This window comes from Oryza sativa, chromosome 5, assembly GCF_034140825.1.
Source record: "Oryza sativa Japonica Group chromosome 5, ASM3414082v1".
Lineage (NCBI taxonomy): Eukaryota > Viridiplantae > Streptophyta > Magnoliopsida > Poales > Poaceae > Oryza > Oryza sativa.
The window spans coordinates 23,383,634-23,401,080 of NC_089039.1; the positions used below are offsets into that span (position 1 = coordinate 23,383,634).

General features: G+C 46.9%; 2 protein-coding genes across 14 annotated transcripts; one reads left to right on the plus strand and one right to left on the minus strand.

The window, feature by feature from the left end:
• Window positions 1–3,998: 3,998 nt before the first annotated feature.
• On the minus strand, window positions 3,999–11,600 carry LOC4339087 (phytanoyl-CoA dioxygenase 2-like). 13 transcript variants are annotated; one of them, NM_001420540.1, is made up of 13 exons: window positions 11,254–11,600; window positions 10,708–10,761; window positions 9,820–9,878; window positions 8,942–9,042; window positions 7,102–7,264; window positions 6,828–6,946; window positions 6,594–6,654; window positions 6,271–6,339; window positions 5,548–5,666; window positions 5,319–5,466; window positions 5,081–5,225; window positions 4,912–4,998; window positions 3,999–4,284 (listed from the first exon to the last, which is right to left on the minus strand). In NM_001420540.1, the coding sequence occupies exons 5-13, from the start codon at window positions 7,154–7,156 to the stop codon at window positions 4,242–4,244; spliced, it is 846 nt and encodes a 281-aa protein (NP_001407469.1). In that variant the 5' UTR covers window positions 7,157–7,264; window positions 8,942–9,042; window positions 9,820–9,878; window positions 10,708–10,761; window positions 11,254–11,600; the 3' UTR covers window positions 3,999–4,241. The 13 variants fall into 13 exon arrangements, with proteins under 13 accessions (NP_001407469.1, NP_001407468.1, XP_066166367.1 ...); XM_066310270.1 differs by having other exon boundaries at window positions 4,106–4,284; window positions 7,102–7,139; window positions 8,942–9,031; window positions 10,708–10,756; window positions 11,254–11,572; XM_015784498.3 differs by having other exon boundaries at window positions 4,106–4,284; window positions 10,708–10,756; window positions 11,254–11,572.
• A 3,669-nt stretch (window positions 11,601–15,269) lies between these two features.
• On the plus strand, window positions 15,270–16,393 carry LOC4339088 (PRA1 family protein B2). Its single transcript, XM_015783855.3, has one exon. It carries the CDS (start codon window positions 15,369–15,371, stop codon window positions 16,029–16,031), a length of 663 nt encoding a protein of 220 aa, XP_015639341.1. The 5' UTR covers window positions 15,270–15,368; the 3' UTR covers window positions 16,032–16,393.
• The last annotated feature ends 1,054 nt before the right edge of the window (window positions 16,394–17,447 follow it).

Here is a 17,447-nt window from a genome sequence, read left to right on the forward strand (position 1 = left end):
CCTTCCTCGAGTGACGCTAGGATGTGACGGGTCATACCCACCCCCACTCCGCCGGGGACAAGGGCGACGTGAGGACATGATTGCCCTATCCATCGGATGTGACGGAGACGGGCCGGTCACAAACCGGTCACATCCAATGGACAGGGGTTAGCTAGGCGCGCCGCACGTCTGCCCTTACTGCATTAAATACAGTAAGGGACAGTTGGGGCGTCGCACATTTATGGCTGTTCAGCCTGTGCTCCCCTCTTGCCCTCTCCCTCTGCCGCGTGGCGGCCGGGTGAGGGCCTCGGGGCGAAGCCGCGGGAGAGCCCGAGGGGGTGACGTCATGCCCCGAGGCCCCCCCCCCCCCTCAGCCGCTTTCACGACTCGCGTGACGCGCGAGTGGGGCCAACCTGCAGAGTCATGTGGCCGGAGGGAAAGTAATTCCCCTCTACTTCACATACCCCCGGGCTTATATCTCCGACACCTGGGTACGTCGGCTAGAGGAAAGCTACACTACAAGCCCAGCCGTTGCCTACGCTGGCTTGTGGTAAGTACAATAGGTTATTCCAGGGCATCCCGCGAACCAGTCCTTAATTGCCATGGGTGCGACTAGCAAAACCATGCATCCACAGCCCACCATTCAATCGCATTTTAGTTGGATAATTACGACCATGAAGCATGGCCAGATGTCTCGAGCACGCAGCTCATTCTGATACTAAAAAGGTCTAATACTGTAATTATCCCATCAACTGAGCTAGTGGTAATTAAGCATGGCTAAGCATGTAGTTCTAGCTAGGTCACATAAGTAACATGAGCTAGTCGATTTATTACCCAATGTTAACAAATGACAGATATCAACTAAACATGGCACAAGCGAGCAGATAGGTAAACCCTATTCCCATGTAATTAGCAAGACATGCAATTTTATTTGCAAACAATAAAACATTTGTAAATTAGGATCAAAATGCTCAAGGGGAATGTATGACTTGCCTTGCTTCTTCAAACAATCTTCCGAACTCTTATCTTCGCGACCACGATCTTCCGAAATGACGGAATCTACTCGCTGGCACGCAAAACGAGGAAAAACTCTAATAAAAACCAAGTAAACAGTACATAAAAAGTAAACAAACATGTAGATCTCAATTTTAGATGAATTTTGCAAGTTGAATGGCCCAATTTGGAGTTCGAATGAATTAGATATGAATTTTAGAAGTTTTGAGCCATTTTAATGAATTTTTAGAATTATTAATAATTTATTGTGCAATTATTAAATAATTTCTCAAAGGAAAGGCCTGCTGCTGACATCATCAAAGGGGCCGGCTCCGACAGGCGGGTCCCACGAGTCAGCGACACACAAGGGGTTGGCGCACGGTGGACACGGTCCACCATGGCTGGGGCGGCACCGTGGACCAGGACCACCACGGGTCCACGGGCGGCGGCCCAGATCGGCAAAAAGGGGGGCTGGCTTGCCGGCCAACCCGACAAGGCGGTGGCGGCGGCACACGGCCGGCGGCTGAGAGGCGGTGGCGCACGACCACCGGCCATCGACGGCGAGCGGCGGCGCGGGAAGCAGCGGAAGGGATGGGAGGAGGAGAGGGGGATGCTCACCGAGCACCCGACGGCAAGACGACGACGGAAGGTGGCCGGTGGAGCTCGGGCGGCGGCGCTCCGACAAAGGACGGCAACCGGGGTTTCCTGGGGAAGAAAAGGGAGGTGCGGGGAGATGAGTCCGGCGACGATTCGCGGAGACAGAGGAGTGGCCGAGCTACACACGAGGGCTGCGGTGCCGGGGAAGGCAACGGCGCAGTGCGGCGTCAATCGAGGAGGCGGCGCAACGCGGTTGGAGACAACAAATGAGATGATGGCTCGGCCTCGCAGTGAGAATGGCGCTGCGGGGGGTGGAAGAGGAAAAAGGAGTGGAGACCGGGTGGATCTCGGCACGGCGATGCCGACGGCGACGACAACGGCGACGCAGCTTGGCGGTGGCTAGGGTGGCGGCGGTTGGCGGCTGAAGATCGCCGGCGGGCGGCGGAGAGAGGGAGCGCGGTGGCGCGGAGGATTTCGAGCACGGGAAGTCTCGGGAGAGAGGGGAAAATGGAGAGGGAGGTCCGAGCATCCTTTTTATTGGCTCGGGGCGACGGGATCGTGGCCGATTTGGGGCGGCAACCGACGGCGACATGGGGAAGAGAGAGAGAGAGTGAGAGGCTCCGGATTCCGCGGGGGAGTGGGGGAGGAGAGTGGGGCGACGCGAGCGGCGAGGTGGAGGAGGGGGGCGGCGCGGTCCGGGCCCACACGGGAGAGGCTGTAGGCTACCGAAGGAGGCGGCGACGTGGGTGGCTCGGGCGGCCACGGCGGTTGCCAGCCCGTGGGTCCCACCTGTCGCGAGAGGGAGAGAGGAGGCCGGTTGGGGGAGGACCAATAGACTTTAGAGGGAAAGGGGGCCGAGCGAGATGATTGAGGGGAGGACTTGGACCGAGCCCGAAAGGAGGGAAGGGGAATTTATTTGCTTTTCTTTTTATTTAATTTGATTATATGAACTTTGTATTGTTATAATTATTTATTGAGCTCCGAAAATTCGCGGGAAATTTTTTAGGAAAAATTCCCGGCCAATGATTTTTAAGGGAAAATTTTAATTCTCCCATTATTTCACTTGATTAAATTGATTTAACTTTTATTTAATTTCTAGAAAATACATTATTTAATGATTTTTAATCCCTAACGAAAATCGAGGCGTTACACCGGGGGCAACGGGGACCACTCCGCGGCCACCCAGGAATGCCACCGCCTGCGAAGGTGTCACTGCGACTTCTCCCCGTGCCACTACATCCCCTCCTCTACCGCCGCATCAAAGGGAGTGGGAGGCGGAGATGGCGCGGTGGCTCAAGGAGGCCAAGGAGATGGAGGTGCTCGAGTGCATGGGGCAGGCGGCGAGGAGGCCAGGGAGCCATGGGAAGGACGAGGCGCAGAGGGTGTGGGAGGCGGAGATGGCACATCGGCTCAAGGAGACCGAGGAGCTGCAGAGTTGGGCCGCCACCGAGGCACCCACCAAATCTGAGGAGGAGAAGCGCAAGCGCGTCCACCGCAAACTCGAGAAGCTTCATCGGCCTACTTCGCCCGCCACCACTCCGCCGGTCGGCTCTGCCTGCTGTCGCTTCGCTCTGCACCTTCTCCGGCCACCTTCGCCATTGCAGTGTGTCGACCAAGGGCAAACTTGTCTTTAATGAGTATCTCTCTCCAATTCCTTTGGAAATAATAAAACAAGGCAGCGAGTGTCCGATAGCTAATTACTACTAGTTTTTTTTGTGTCCGACAGCAAATTCGTGTTCTTGCGGTGTCTACCAGCTAATTACACATTTTTTAAGTGTCCTGTAGCATCTGACACGAGCTCACCTTACTCTTTATTTTTGCATAAACATTGAGGATATCCTGATGCACAGTATTTAAACTATGCATGATTTCTTAACACAGAGTCGTTGAGAGCTGTGTTTATTAAGGAGAATGCAATAATACTCCATCCGTACCCAAAAAAAAAGACAAACCCTGGTTTCCGTGCCCAACGTTTGACCGTCCGTCTTATTTGAAAAAATTATGAAAAAAATTAAAAAAAACAAGTCACGCACAAAGTATTAATCATGTTTTATCATCTAACAACAATAAAAATACGAATTATAAAAAAATTTCATACAAGACGGACACGAAAACCTAGGATTTGCATTTTTTTTTGACGGAGGAAGTACATGTTATGACCATGTGATTAGTTAACAGCCTAACTTGCAATACTGTTTATTAGTCCCGTTGAACTGTAACAACCATACGGCAGATACTCCCGGAGTTGGACCGCTTGCTCCTAGGATCAGCTACAGACGACATGGTAAAAATCAGGCAAGAACAGCAGTGGAAACAAATCTAAAGAAATGTTGCTCCGCTTCCACGATTCACCGAACAATGGGCTAATCAGACAATCAGTGTCTGTTTGAAAATATGACGAGCATTGCTGATTTGCTGTCGCCATTTGGTAACATTAAGAACTGGAGATAGATTTTATTAGGCATAAATACCACCCCTGGAAACAGAGTAGCAACGTAGTTGTGTGACTTGGTGTCTGAAGACGGGGAAAAAAGCATAGCTACTCAACATCGTACACCAAATTTATTGCCATAAAAAACATCCATGAAAACAGAGTAGCAAGGTATTTACATTGTCTGACCATTGCTTCTAGGTCATCACTCGTTTATTTGACACATAGGTAACTGCTTGTACTAATTTTCATAAAGTGGCTGAGGTGGGATTTTCCTTTGTAACCTGAGCAAGCATAAAAAAGCCTGTTAGCAAAATTTAAATAAAGGTGGAAAAGTTTATGAAACATCGATAGCTATAATTTTACGATGTTTTATGAGGTGTACTGGTGTAGTATCCACTTCAAAATTGAGAGCAAGCAGGTAAGTTTAAGATGGAGTTCTTGTTATCGACAATTTTTCTGCTAACAGTGACGTAAACAAGGACACCAATAAATTTCTGTCTTCGGAGTTTCTAAGTGATTGACAGGAAAGATAAAGCAAAACATCATTCCCATTCGTAAGTGATTGACAGGAAAGATAAAGTAAAACATCATTCCCATTCGTAAAAATACAAACAGCGGCACAATACCTTGTTTCAACATATACAGGTACAGGTAACCAATATGTGTCCTGTGTTACAGGCTACGCCAAAACTATCATACAGTATCAAGTACAAGATTATGCAGTATAAGATTATACAGTCTAAAGCAAGTAGCTTGGTTTGAGCAATTTAGGACAAGCTTGGAAGTAGAATAGCTTGTTTCTAGGCAATTCTAGATTTCTACTGTGGACAGTAAGTGATGCAAAGACCACCTAGAGCAAATAAGAATTTTAACTTTTGAATTCTCCAAAAGTGTTAAAATAAACTAACCAGTTTTGTTTGGACCATTCACATCCTTCGGTATCAATTACATGTAAGCTCAGTGCATGTCTTGACACCAGAGAAAGATTTTCAAAGCTGTCAAAAAAAGTTAAAACATATTAGTAAAAAAAATGAAGCAGTTGATTGCAAGCTATGCAATATAACAGGGTAACTTCACCTCTGGTGTACAAGATCTCCATGAATAACCACCAAATCACCTGACTTTACTTCTAATGGCACAAATTCTTTCAGATCATAGGTTGGCGAAGGATGATCAAAATGAGTATCATTTTCATCTCTGATCATTCGCCTTTTCAGACCATCTGGTGCAAAGCATTGCAAATGATAATCAAATCAGAAGCTCAGATAACCACAAGAGGATTCTTGACATGAAATAATTTGGTACGAAAATCTACTTTTATGTGATCCAGGAATTGCCCATAGGCAACCATTCGTTTTTGTCGCATCTTCGAGTGCAAGCCACAACCCTGTGCATGATGGAGGGTTTGTATATAGGAATGTATTATCCTGGTGTGGCACCACCTCGCCACCAATGCCTGGTTGCTGAGTTGTGGATAAATTAACCCAATAAGGAATAAAAGTTGTAGTCAATGCCAACAAGAAACTAGAGACTGATCAAGATACCTTAAAGATGTACATAGATTGAATAACTGCAGGTCTTTTGTAGCGTAAAGAAGAGAATAGGCTGGAAACATTCTCTCCAAAAGAGAACTTTTTGAACACAGGGTCAAGTTCATGTAACGCTGCAAAAATTACTGAGCAGTGAATGGCAATACCTCAAGATATATTGTTATAAATATACAAGTATACAAACAATATAAGCTTTTCAAAGCATGGAAAATACTAACTAACGTTAACTAGAAAATAGCAACCAAACAGGCAAATTCAAAAATAAACCAAACTCAAGAAAATTTGTCTTAACCCAGATTAATGGAAATGCAAACAGCAGAAATAGCAAGGTTGAACAATAAAATTTATGTTCAGAAGAACAGTATTATCCACAAAAGTGCTACATGAGTGGTTATAAGACTATTCCACCAGCACCTCTGGATCGAATGCAATCTTGTTTAGGATGTAGCTTTGTTATCTTTTGGCCTAGATGTAATGTAAATATTTGTTTGAGCAATCAGAGAAGTCTATTACAATTTTCGACTTCTATATTTAAGTAAGAAAATCCCCGACTGTTTCTCACAACAACTCATCCTGCTAGACAATTTACAACTTGTATAGCAAGTGGCATCTGGTTCCAACCCATGCAACATGAACAACACAATAATCTTGCAAGACTCAATCAATCATTCTACAAACTACACACATGTATAACCAATTTCTACTTGGCATACTGACCGTGCCCAACTTTATTAATTGAAAGTTCCTTTGCCTGTTTCAAGCATCCATCATCTCCAAATGCCTTTTCTGTGAGTAATTGAAACAGGAAAATATATAAAATATAAATCACTATCCAAATCCAAGTAAACCTCCACATGCTGCCATTGTAAATCAACAACAGAACCAGAAGAACAGTTCGACAATAATAGGTCTGTAACTACTAACTACACATTATCTTCTTGTTTTTTTTTAACTACCAACCAGTTCCTTGTTCAGATAGCATAACTGATGAATGTTACTGAATATTAACTCCACAACTCCAAGAGATGAAATTCACTTACCCTCAAAGAAGAAAGAGATATTCTCCGCACTCTTGAAGAAAAAGTCATTCTTCACCTGCCGCTGCATTGGGAAACAATGTAACACTAAGTTCAAACCGTGATGCGTGTGCCACTGGCAATCAAATCTAGAAGTGAGATTAGAAATTACTCCTGTGGATAATGTACATACGACAAGCATACAGAGAAAGCTATTCAGTAAAGGGGAAAATAATATCTTCCCCCATCGAGACATACATGATCCTTTGTGGAGAAGACGTCGCCAGCGCCGTCAAAGCCGTCGATGAGCACCGCCATGCGGTCCCTCATTGCCTTCACCTCCTCCGCGCTCGAGAACGACCCCAGCACAAGGTACCCTGCGACCAACGAGAGCCCCCACGCGCGACAAGGATTTAGGTCACCTCGTACATAGTTCTAGCTGGGCAATTCGCTGCCTCCGATTGCTGGGAGCGACACTGACCAGATGGTGCGGAGAAGGAGGGAAGGGGAATGAGCGGTGGGTGGCGCTTACCATTGGCGTCGAAGAAGTGGAGCTGCTTGTCGGTGAGGCTACCGGCCGGCAGCATGGCGGCGGAAGGGAAGGGGAGATGAGAAGTTTGACAAAACAGAGGGCGGGTGGATTGCAGGAGTGGACTACAGGAATACTACACGGAACCGCATGGCTCTACGTTCTCCTGAAGCAAAAGCGAGCATGGAGTTTCAGCCGCAAACTTTTACGCTTTCTTGAAGGGAACGCGGCTTTTTAGGGTGGGAGCGTCTTAGGCTTTTGTTTTGTATAGGCCAGGCCAAGCGGCCTAGCAAGAAGCTGGGCCTTATATTGGAGACCTTTGATCCGTACCGATAAGTTTTTTTTTTCATTTTATTTAGCAAGCTTAAGAGTTGGAAATGACCAACATCGCCGTAATGATAAGATGAGATAATTCTGAAATTAAACTTCAAATGCAGTTGATAGTGAGTGATACTGTCATGGCTATTATGTGTGTATGTGCATAAACCAATATCAATGGCCATTATGTGTGTATGTGCATACCCCAATATCAATGGCTAATATGTGTGTACGTCAATATATACTTGTTTAATTTTATTCCCTCCCACCGAAGAATACATCAGTCAGAAAACTAAATGAATTCCCTAGTTAATGTTTCTCTTATTCAAGACTCGATCTATATGTTTCTCCAACTCTTTTTTTTTTTGGACAACCTGCAAGGTGCACAAATTATTATGCGGATGTGTGGAGAAAAAGTTGTTATCTGCATATGTTCCAGTAATTTAGATAGCAGATCTAGTCTTTTGTCAAGCTAGATAGCATATAATAGGAAAGTACATGTACTCCTCCAAATTGAAGCAGCTAATGGTTCTATTTACTAAAAGAGTTTCCTGTATCGGCACTATTGCACAGTATTTGGGCACAACTTCAGATTAAGTTCACATAACTTCAGATTAAGTGCATCTACCAGATCACATAGTTATTTTTTGACAAACAACACACCAAAAAAAAATAGTGTAGAAGACTATGGGGTTAGCCTTGTCAATCTCAGAATCACGTTGTTGTGTCGGGCAGACTTAGTTATCATACTTTGCTACGGATGCCCACTACAGTCATTTGAATATTAGAAATAGATGAAACTCAGAAATATCCAGATTGAAGAGCTCACGGCGTAAAAATTAATAGATATATATAAATAGATTATACTCTTAACATTTTGTACTTAAGTACTGCTACAGCTACCAGGTAGCCATCTGTCAGGATCAGCCCTTCAGAAGTCAGAAATTGAATGATAAGCATTTGAGGAAATATAATTAAGCCTAACAGGGTTTTGTGGGGGAGGGGGTATTTACTATCATTGATCTGTTTAGGCATATCCCAGCATGAGAGGTCTACAAGAATTTAATTTGTACCAGAGCTCTCTTTCTTGTAATATAAATGAACTTTGAACCTAAACATGTAAGCCACATTGGCGGAAAAAAATGTGAGCGCCAATAACATTAGTTAATGTACAAGATATATATGATGGGTAGAAATGTGCGGAAGTTAATAAATAAGAGATATGCACGGTAGATCGATCCATTAATCTACAATTCCATATATGTGTACCTGAATTTCCTTTGTATTAAATGCCTTACATCCTATAAATTATTTTACAGTTTGTAGGATTTTATTCTTCTGCTAGAGAAAACATAAATGACTGCATGAATTTACTCTGCTAGCTGCAAAGAAATAACTTTGCAAGATAACATTTTTTTACTGAAACCATATTCTTGTTCACTTATTGAAGGAAACCCATAATTCCCTGTACGGGCAAGCCCTAGCGGCAGAAAAGATGAAATTTAGATGGGTTGGGGGTGAATACCTGAGATGGGGTCAATTGGCAGGATTTGCACCCGCTCAGAGAAGGGTAGTCGGTGACGGTGGATACTCAAGGATGGGCGGCGGCACCACGCTACGGCAATACTCAATAATGGAAAAAAAAGAAAGAGAAGATAAGATATATGTATGAACGATCACTCATATAATACGATATATTTAAGATTCACACGTAGAATTAAAAGGAATGACAGTGACAACTGTTTTTTTGAAAAACCAAACCTTAAATTCAAATTTGCTGATTTCCAGTAAAAGAAATTCATATTTGCTGATTATAATCTGCAACAATGCCAAAGAAAAAATTCTCTAGTTCTGCATCAAACACTTCCAACAAGAAGCATTGGTAGAAGCCAAGATGCCAACAAAAGTGTGTGCAGTTTGTACTGCATTTTACAGCCAGCTTAGGGAAAAGTTCAGTCACTCTCTTGATCCAAGTACTTGGATCCAATAAATAGTGGGGATTTTCAGAATTTTTGGGGAGTTGATGAATCTACTAAAATTTGAAAATAATAAAACCAAGCAAGCACCCAAGGCTATTAAACATCCTGTTATCTTGTAATGTTGTGTTTACCTTGTGACTAGGAGCAAGACACAAAATTTCTTCTTCCTAAAAAAAGAGTGGCTATGGCTACTGAGCCATCGCATGAGTGCCCCCAAAAGAGAGAGAGAGAGAGAGAGAGAGAGAGAAAGAAAAGTGCAGCCCGTGAGTGAACCTGTACTATATCTTTTGACCTGGATACCAACAACGGCAGGAGACAACTAATTTCACATGGCTCTTAATTTGCTGCTACCCCAGACGACCAGATGTTAGAAAATTAATTTTTTGTGTAGATTTCAGTTAGTTTGCTTATATGTATGGTGTACCTGAGTATGCAGTCCCTCCTCCTTGAAGAATCTGTGAGGGAGATCCCTTGCCCGTGAGCCTATTATGTCGCCAAAGTTTGAAAAGAAATTAGCAAGTTTAAGAATTGGAAATGAACAACATTGCCGTAATGATAAGATGAGATTCAGTATGAACCCAGTAATAGATCATAGGTTAGCTCTTGCAAAATAAAAGTACAAAGAAAATGAGAGCTACAAAGATCCCTCTTGGAATTCAGAAGATCTACTCCTGTACTCAGAATGACCAATAATAATTCAAACAGTAGATATCAGAATCAGCTTGTTGTACAATATATAATATCATTAGGTTTCAATAATAAATTATCAGAAGAACTTTTTTTTTTCAAACTAAACAGTAGGCCAACATATTTTTATCCAAACTGATCAGTAGACCACAATATGTCCAATTCATCCTTAACATCACATGAGCCAATCGAGCAAAAGAGGAATTTGGATGGAGGCAATCACTGATATCATTTTGTTAACCTCATATGGCAAAAGTGCACGGCTTCATATGGCAGAACTACATTATCAAGAAACGGCATAGCTCAAGGAAACGTTTGACATTTCAGTTTTTTAAAAAAGTGTTGTTTCAGTCCAAGTTGTATAAACACAAAGTCAGGCATTGAAGGATTTTGTAGGTACACTTTAATGTTTCTCAAAGATGAATTGGCGTTCATTCACACAAATCACAGGTCAAATCTTAGCTCGTATGTAAGCACAATTCACATGCTATCTTATGCGCAAAATGGAAACATTGTTGACATGGTAGTCCTCACATCCTGTTGACATCAATAGGAGGAATAAAGAGCAGGAGATAGAGTAGGCAGCATTTTATCGAGGACCTACAGATGCAGTTTATAGAGTCACCTTGATATGCCTTAGGAGATCTTTATTGAAAGCCTAAATTCCAGTGACGCTGACCTATTTTTAACATCAACATCATGAGGAAAAACAGGAATCCCCAAATAATCAATGCATAGTTAGATCAAAATGATAAGCTGAGTTAATTTGCATTGGGATGCTTGTGTGCGAGGCAAACACGTCTCTGCAAATAGTCGATCGAGTGTACGCATCGATCCTGCCATATATTGATTTACATATCGTGCACATATATAACTGCATGCAGATCAAATAATCGATGGAGAATTCGAGATGACAAGAATAAAAATCAATGGTTCAAGAAACTGAATCATATGTATCAGAAATTAGATGTAATCACAAATTACTTGTTCAGAAATAATTTATGTAGCTGTAGTGCAAGTCATCTAACCTATATCACAAAATGGAAATAAGATGTAATCTGAACTTAACATTTTTTTATTGTCTTGTGAAGAAAAAGGGGAAATGGAAAAACATAAATGATGCCTATATGATTTTGGTTGATTGGGGAGGAGGATGATATCTGTACGGTACCTTTCGGCGGTGGGCGAGTGGAAGTGGATGACGAGGCGGAGTGGAGACCGGCGAGGCGAGCGACTGTGTTCGGGCGGTGGAGAGCGGGGGCGGCGCGGAGAACTACAGCGGAGATCGGTGCGCGAGGGGCGAGAAGGGCGTGTGGGAGCGGAGGCGGGGGCGGCGAGTGTGTAGATCGGCGGCGGCGGGGTGGCGGTGAGGGTGAGGCGTGCGGCGTGCGAGGGAGGAGAAGGGCGCGTCTGGCGGCAGCGGCGTGGATCGGGGCTGCTGTGGCGGCGACCGAGAGGAGAGGGCGTGCGAGAGGGAGAGAGGTTTTTTCACCTGTGTGTGTTTGGTTGGTGGGATATAACCGGATAGGACATAGCCGCCGCTTTTTGGAGGGTGTTTGGATGCTGGGCGAGAGTGGGATAGGGCGGCCCAGAGGAGAATATTCTCTCCAGATGCTGGATAGAGGGATCTGGCCGATTTGGCCGGATGCAACCGCCCGAGGCTCGGGCGAGCCGGGCAAGCGAGTTGCGTGACTCGCGTCACCCCTCACCACCACGACGCGAGCGAGGCGACGAGCTCGGCGGCCGGCGAGAGGGCCGGCGCGGGCGACAAGCGTGGCGGCCGGCGAGAGAGGCAACGAGCTCGGCGGCCGGCACAGGTGACGAGAGAGGAAGGCGGCGGCGGGAGGAGGCGAGCCGCGGTGGTGGGAGGAGGCGGCCGGCGGCGGGAGGAAGCCGGCAGGAGGAGGCTGCCAACGGCGTCGGCGAGCCCAGATCTGGCACTGCTTTTTTTTTTCTTTTTTCTTTTTTTTTCTATGTGTATTTATAATGGAGTGTGTATTTATAATGGAGTGTGTATTTATAATGGAATGTGTATTATGTATTAATTTGATGAGGTATATTCACCATCTCAAGTGAGAGGTGACCACACCTACAAATCCACCATACTTCCTCCAACCAAACAAAAAATTGGATCACCAAATCCACCTTTGTCCCTACAACCAAACAAAAAATTGGATCGCCATATTCACACAACCAAACAAAATACTGGACCGCCATATCTAGCAAAATATGGACCGCCGTATCCCATCCAATCTTGACCAAGAACCAAACACACCCTAAAAAATAGTGTCTGCCACTGTGCCATTATCATGCCCTCCACACCATCCTGTCACTGTTCTGTTTAGATTTAACCGTTTGGCAGCTCTGACATGTGTGCCATTAAAAGATGGTGTCTGCCATTGTGCCATTATCATGCCCTCCACACCATCCTGTCACTGTTCTGTTTGGGTTTAACCGTTTGGCAGCTCTGACATGTGGGTTCAGACAGGAAAAATATCGCTCGTGCCCTTTCAATCACTCTCTCTCTCTCTTCTCCCTCGATCCCCCTCTCTCCGTTGAGATATTAGCGTCATGCCGCCGTCTCACCGTGCCTCGTAGCTCGCTGCTCGCTGTCGCCCTCACCGCGCGGCTGCTCACCGATCATCGTTAACCCCTTCTCTTCAATCCTCTTCCTCCTCTCCTCTCCTCTCCTCCCCACCACCACCACTCCTTCCCCCTCCTCCCCGTGACGCCAAGGCGACCACTACGCCCATACCCTCCGATCCTCGCAGCGGCCCGACCGCGACCACCACCAGCAGCTAGCCCCATGGCCAAGTCGACCCCCGCGGCGGCGGCGCTGCGCCTCTGCCTGCACCGTCTCATGGCCGTCGTAACGGTCGGTGGTGTAGGCGGGGGGAGGAGGCATTCGACGAGGCAGCGTCGGCGCTCGCGGCGATGAGAGACGCGGAGCTAGGCCCGCGGCGAAAGGACAGCGACGGGGTTGGGGCGGAGAGGAGGAGGAGGGGGCACGCGAAGGAGCGCCTCGTCGTCATCCACCTTCCGGGCCTGCACGGGTGGGGACACACCCGGTGACGGCCGTGGACGGGAACGATGAGAGCAGCGGGGTCGCCCAGCACTGTCGTCGCCGCCGTCATCGTCATCGTCGCAGCGATGCTGCCACCGCCGTCTTCTCCCCTCCCGCTCCTTTGTTGTTGCTGCATCTGAGGGGAGAGAGAGGAGAGTGCTAGGAGAGAGCATATTGGACCAAATGGCCTCTCAAGCCTAAGGGCAACTAAGTAATTTGGCTACGCCGTTACCCACCGTTACGACCAAAAACATACGGAATGGTGTGGAGGACACGATAAAGTTCGACGATGACAGAGAGGGAGGCTCGAACTTTTTAGTGGCACAGAGGCAGACACTATCTTTTTAAATGCAAGGAAAAACCTCAGAGAGAGAGGAGAGCGAGACGGGAGAGGGACGCGGGCAGAGGGGAACAGGGAACGGGGAACGGGAAGGTGCGACGCGGAGAGGGAGTGGAGAAAATTTAGATCATTGGTATAGGATAGATGAATACATCATTGGTAAGATGTAAAAGTGTACGGATGAGAGATGAGTAAATTGAAACGGTGAATTATTATAGGGCAGATGGGCGGATAATCACTCAGTTCAAGTCCTCCTCAATTCCGGATCGATCGGGAGATGACGACGGCATTTCTCGAAAGCGGCAAAGATGGTGGTCAAGATGGGCTTAGCACGCTCCCAGACGACGTCATTGTCGGAGGCCTAGGCCTGCGGGACGTTGTCAGAGCGAGCGTCCTCTCCCGGCGGTAGAGGCGCGTCCCTCATCTGCTCTCCCATAGGCTTGACATCGATGTCGCAGACTTCATGCCGCATGACCATGGCGACTCCTCCTCGTCGGACGACAGACACCGGATCATGTCGGCGTATGCTAACGCGACAAGGTGGTTGTTGGCTCCAAGCGCGGAGAGAGCCATCAAGAGCGTGTCCCTCAGCTTCCTCATCGCGGAGCCTTACCTGCTGCACGCCGTCGCCCGCGCCGTCGACGACCTCCTCCTTGACGGCAGCAACAGCAGCCTGGAGAGCCTTGAGATGGACATGTGGACCGATCGGGTCGCTGCCGGCGCCGCGACCCTCGAACAGAGGCGCCTCTTCGGACAACGCTTCCAGTCACTCTTCGACGCTTACCCGGCCCCGTTCAGGTGCCTCACCAGCCTCACCTTGCAAAACCTTCGGCTTCGAGGAGGACGCGATTGCTGGTCTCTTCGGCAGCTGCAACATGATGCAGCTACTCTCCCTTGGCCAATGTGACTTCGGCGCGACAAGTAACGCCACCCTGCGGATAGACGGTGGGGCCCACGTGGACCCCCACCATTTTTTTATTAATTTGCATGTGAAATTGATATGGGGTCCCACGGCTTTATTATTTTTCTGGATCGAATTGCCACGTCAATGCCACGTTAGATGAAGACCGAGTCAAATTAGCTACGTAGTCACCACGTCAGTCAAAACCGCTGTCCAAATCAGCGAGGGACCTCATTTGCACTGGTTTTTAATAGTTGAGGGACTTGTTGTATCTAGTTGTATCTGGTTTTTCTGTTAAAGGATGAGAATTAGATTCGTTGACAAGTTATTCCTTACACAAAAAAGTCAAGGCCCAAGCTTAGGAAAATTCAGGCCAGGCTGGGCCGGGCCGACCCAACAAATGTTCACATGGCCGTCACGGACAGCTACATATGGACCAGTTCCACGGTCCACCAGCAAAGAAGCGTTCATCCCAACAAACCCGGGGCCTCATCAACAGAACATGAAGAAGAGGGGTCTACCTATGACATGTGGACCCGGTGTTTACATTGTGCCCACCGTCATTGACACAAGTACACGACAGAGGAAAAACCCAAGACTGCGGGACTGTTTGGATGGAGGCTAACTTTGCCATAGCTCGATTTGCCATAACTGTGGCAAGCCACACAAAGTGTGGCCACAACTATGCCAAACTTTGGCTAGCAAATAAGAGTATGACGTGTGGGTCAATGTGCTAGTAAAGTGTGGCTTGACTCAACTGCGGCACGCAACCAAACACTAGCCTAAAAAATTGTGGCACGTCTAAAAATTGGTGTGGCAAATTGAGGCCACCAACCAAACAGCCCCTGCATAAGAGCAGGCAACTCAACGCGGAGAGAAGAAGAGAAAGCAAAGCAACCACCGTACCGCAACCGCAACCGCGAGAGCCGAGAGAGAAGCCTTTTTCCCCGATCGATTCCCTTCTCTCCGCTCCGCATCGCCATGGCCTCCTCAGCACCGACGCCGCCGCCGCTCCTCCCGGTGACCAACCCGGCAGCCGCGGGGTCGTCCCCGGCCGCCACCGCCGTGGGATCTGACGCGCCGATCGCAACCCCGGCGTTCCGGCTCTTCCTGAGCAAGCTCTCCGACTCGGCGCGGCGCTCGCTGTCCGACCGGCGGCCGTGGACGGAGCTGGTCGACCGCTCGGCGTTCTCGCGGCCGGACTCCCTCTCCGACGCCACCTCCCGCCTCCGCCGCAACCTCGCCTACTTCCGCGTCAACTACGCCGCCGTGGTGGCCTTCGCGCTCGGGGCGTCCCTCCTCGCGCACCCCTTCTCGCTCCTCGTCCTCCTCGGCCTCCTCGCCGCCTGGTGCTTCCTCTACCTCTTCCGCGGCTCCGACCAGCCCGTCGTCCTCTTCGGTCGCACCTTCTCCGACCGCGAGACGCTGCTCGGCCTCGTCGTCGCGTCGTTCGTGGCCTTCTTCTTCACCTCCGTCGCGTCGCTCATCATCTCCGGGCTGCTCGTCGGCGGGGCCATCGTCGCCGTCCACGGCGCGTGCCGCATGCCCGAGGACCTCTTCCTCGACGACGCTGACGCCGCCAGCGGCAACAGCGCGGCCCAGGGTCTCCTGTCCTTCCTCGGGGCGCCCGGATCTAGGGTTTGAGGCGGCGGCGGGCGACGAGATCTGGTAGGCTTCTTTGGCTCGAGTGTTTCGCGTTACTCTGTAATTGATCTGGATCTGATCTCGTTGGATCTATATCACATTTGTTCTCTAATTCATCATTCTGCAATCCGTAGCTACAGATCTACTACTTGTTTACCTATATTTTGGATCGATGTATCACTTTGCGAAGTTGTGCTGAATATATTGAGTCTCTTGACGAGATTTAGTGTTAAAATTACTACCTTATATTGTTTTGAATTAATTTAGCATGAATGTATGAAGAGTATGTCGACTTATCACTGTTTAAATAGTAGAGAAGAATATATGATGGTTCAGCTGTGCATTGTCACTTTTCATTCAAATGATGTGCCTGTGGAAATTTATCATGTGGATGAATGGTTCCTTTTGTCTAAGCAAAGGCTAAATGCCGTGGAATCATGCGGAATATTTGAGGATTTCCTGATATTTTGTTGTTTATGTGGGGCTCCTTTCAAACACAGTAGTTTTATATATATAAAAAATCACAAGATAGCTCAATCCTTCTAAATTCTACCATTCCAATTCTCGTGGAGCCATGGGATAATAATGTCTGCCATCTATGTGACCATCTATTTTAATTTCTAATTTTGAAGCTTGCCATGCTAATAGAATCAGCATTGTCTAACATTTTGTGATTGCTTTACAATGTTGGCTATTTTCTTCCTGAGTTGCATTCCAGGGGGAGCTCTGTACTTGGCTTTTCTTGGTCTCTCCTTTTGTTTTTGAGGGCCACAAATGAGTGAGCATCAATATTTTGTGCTTTGTGATAGACCATATGAATTGAAGAACAGTTGTAGTAAATTTGTTCAAGTATGCTAAACTTCCTAATGGCAATGAATTTCTGTTAATGTTTGATCACCTGTGTCTAAATTGTCAATGCCTTTAGTGAACTATGCCTGAAATGTCTGAAAGCTTGCACATAAATTAGAATGTTATGGGTTACATATAACTCTGCAAATTTTGTTTGCTGAATATCACAATATACCATAACTGATAATAACTTGCATCTATTGAAGAATTTCTTATTCAATACTTTGAGGGTGGACTTGTACTTAAAATCATTCCAAACAACACCAATTCTCGTGGAGCGGTGGGATAATAATGCCCGCCATCTATGTGACCATCTATTAATTTCTAACTTTGAAGTTTGTCATGCTAGTAGAATCAGCATTGTCTAAATAACATTTTGTGATTGCGTTATAATGTTGCTATTTTCTTCCTGAGTTGTCTTCCAGTGGAGCTCTGTGCTTGGCTTTTCTGGGTCTCTCCTTTTGTTTTGAGGATAACAGAGATGAGTGAGCATCGATATTTTGTGTTTTGTTGTGATAGCCCCATATGTGTTCAGAAACAGTAGGAGTAAATGGCTCAAGGGATGCT

Coding starts and splice junctions, on each gene's coding strand:
- LOC4339087 (NM_001420539.1), bottom strand. CDS start 7,156: ATGCTGCCGGCCGGTAGCCTCACCGACAAGCAGCTCCACTTCTTCGAC. Junction 5,667..6,270: donor AATTAATAAAGTTGGGCACG/GTCAGTATGCCA, acceptor TAATTTTTGCAG/CGTTACATGAACTTGACCCT. Junction 5,467..5,547: donor AATCTATGTACATCTTTAAG/GTATCTTGATCA, acceptor TCCACAACTCAG/CAACCAGGCATTGGTGGCGA.
- LOC4339088 (XM_015783855.3), top strand. CDS start 15,369: ATGGCCTCCTCAGCACCGACGCCGCCGCCGCTCCTCCCGGTGACCAAC.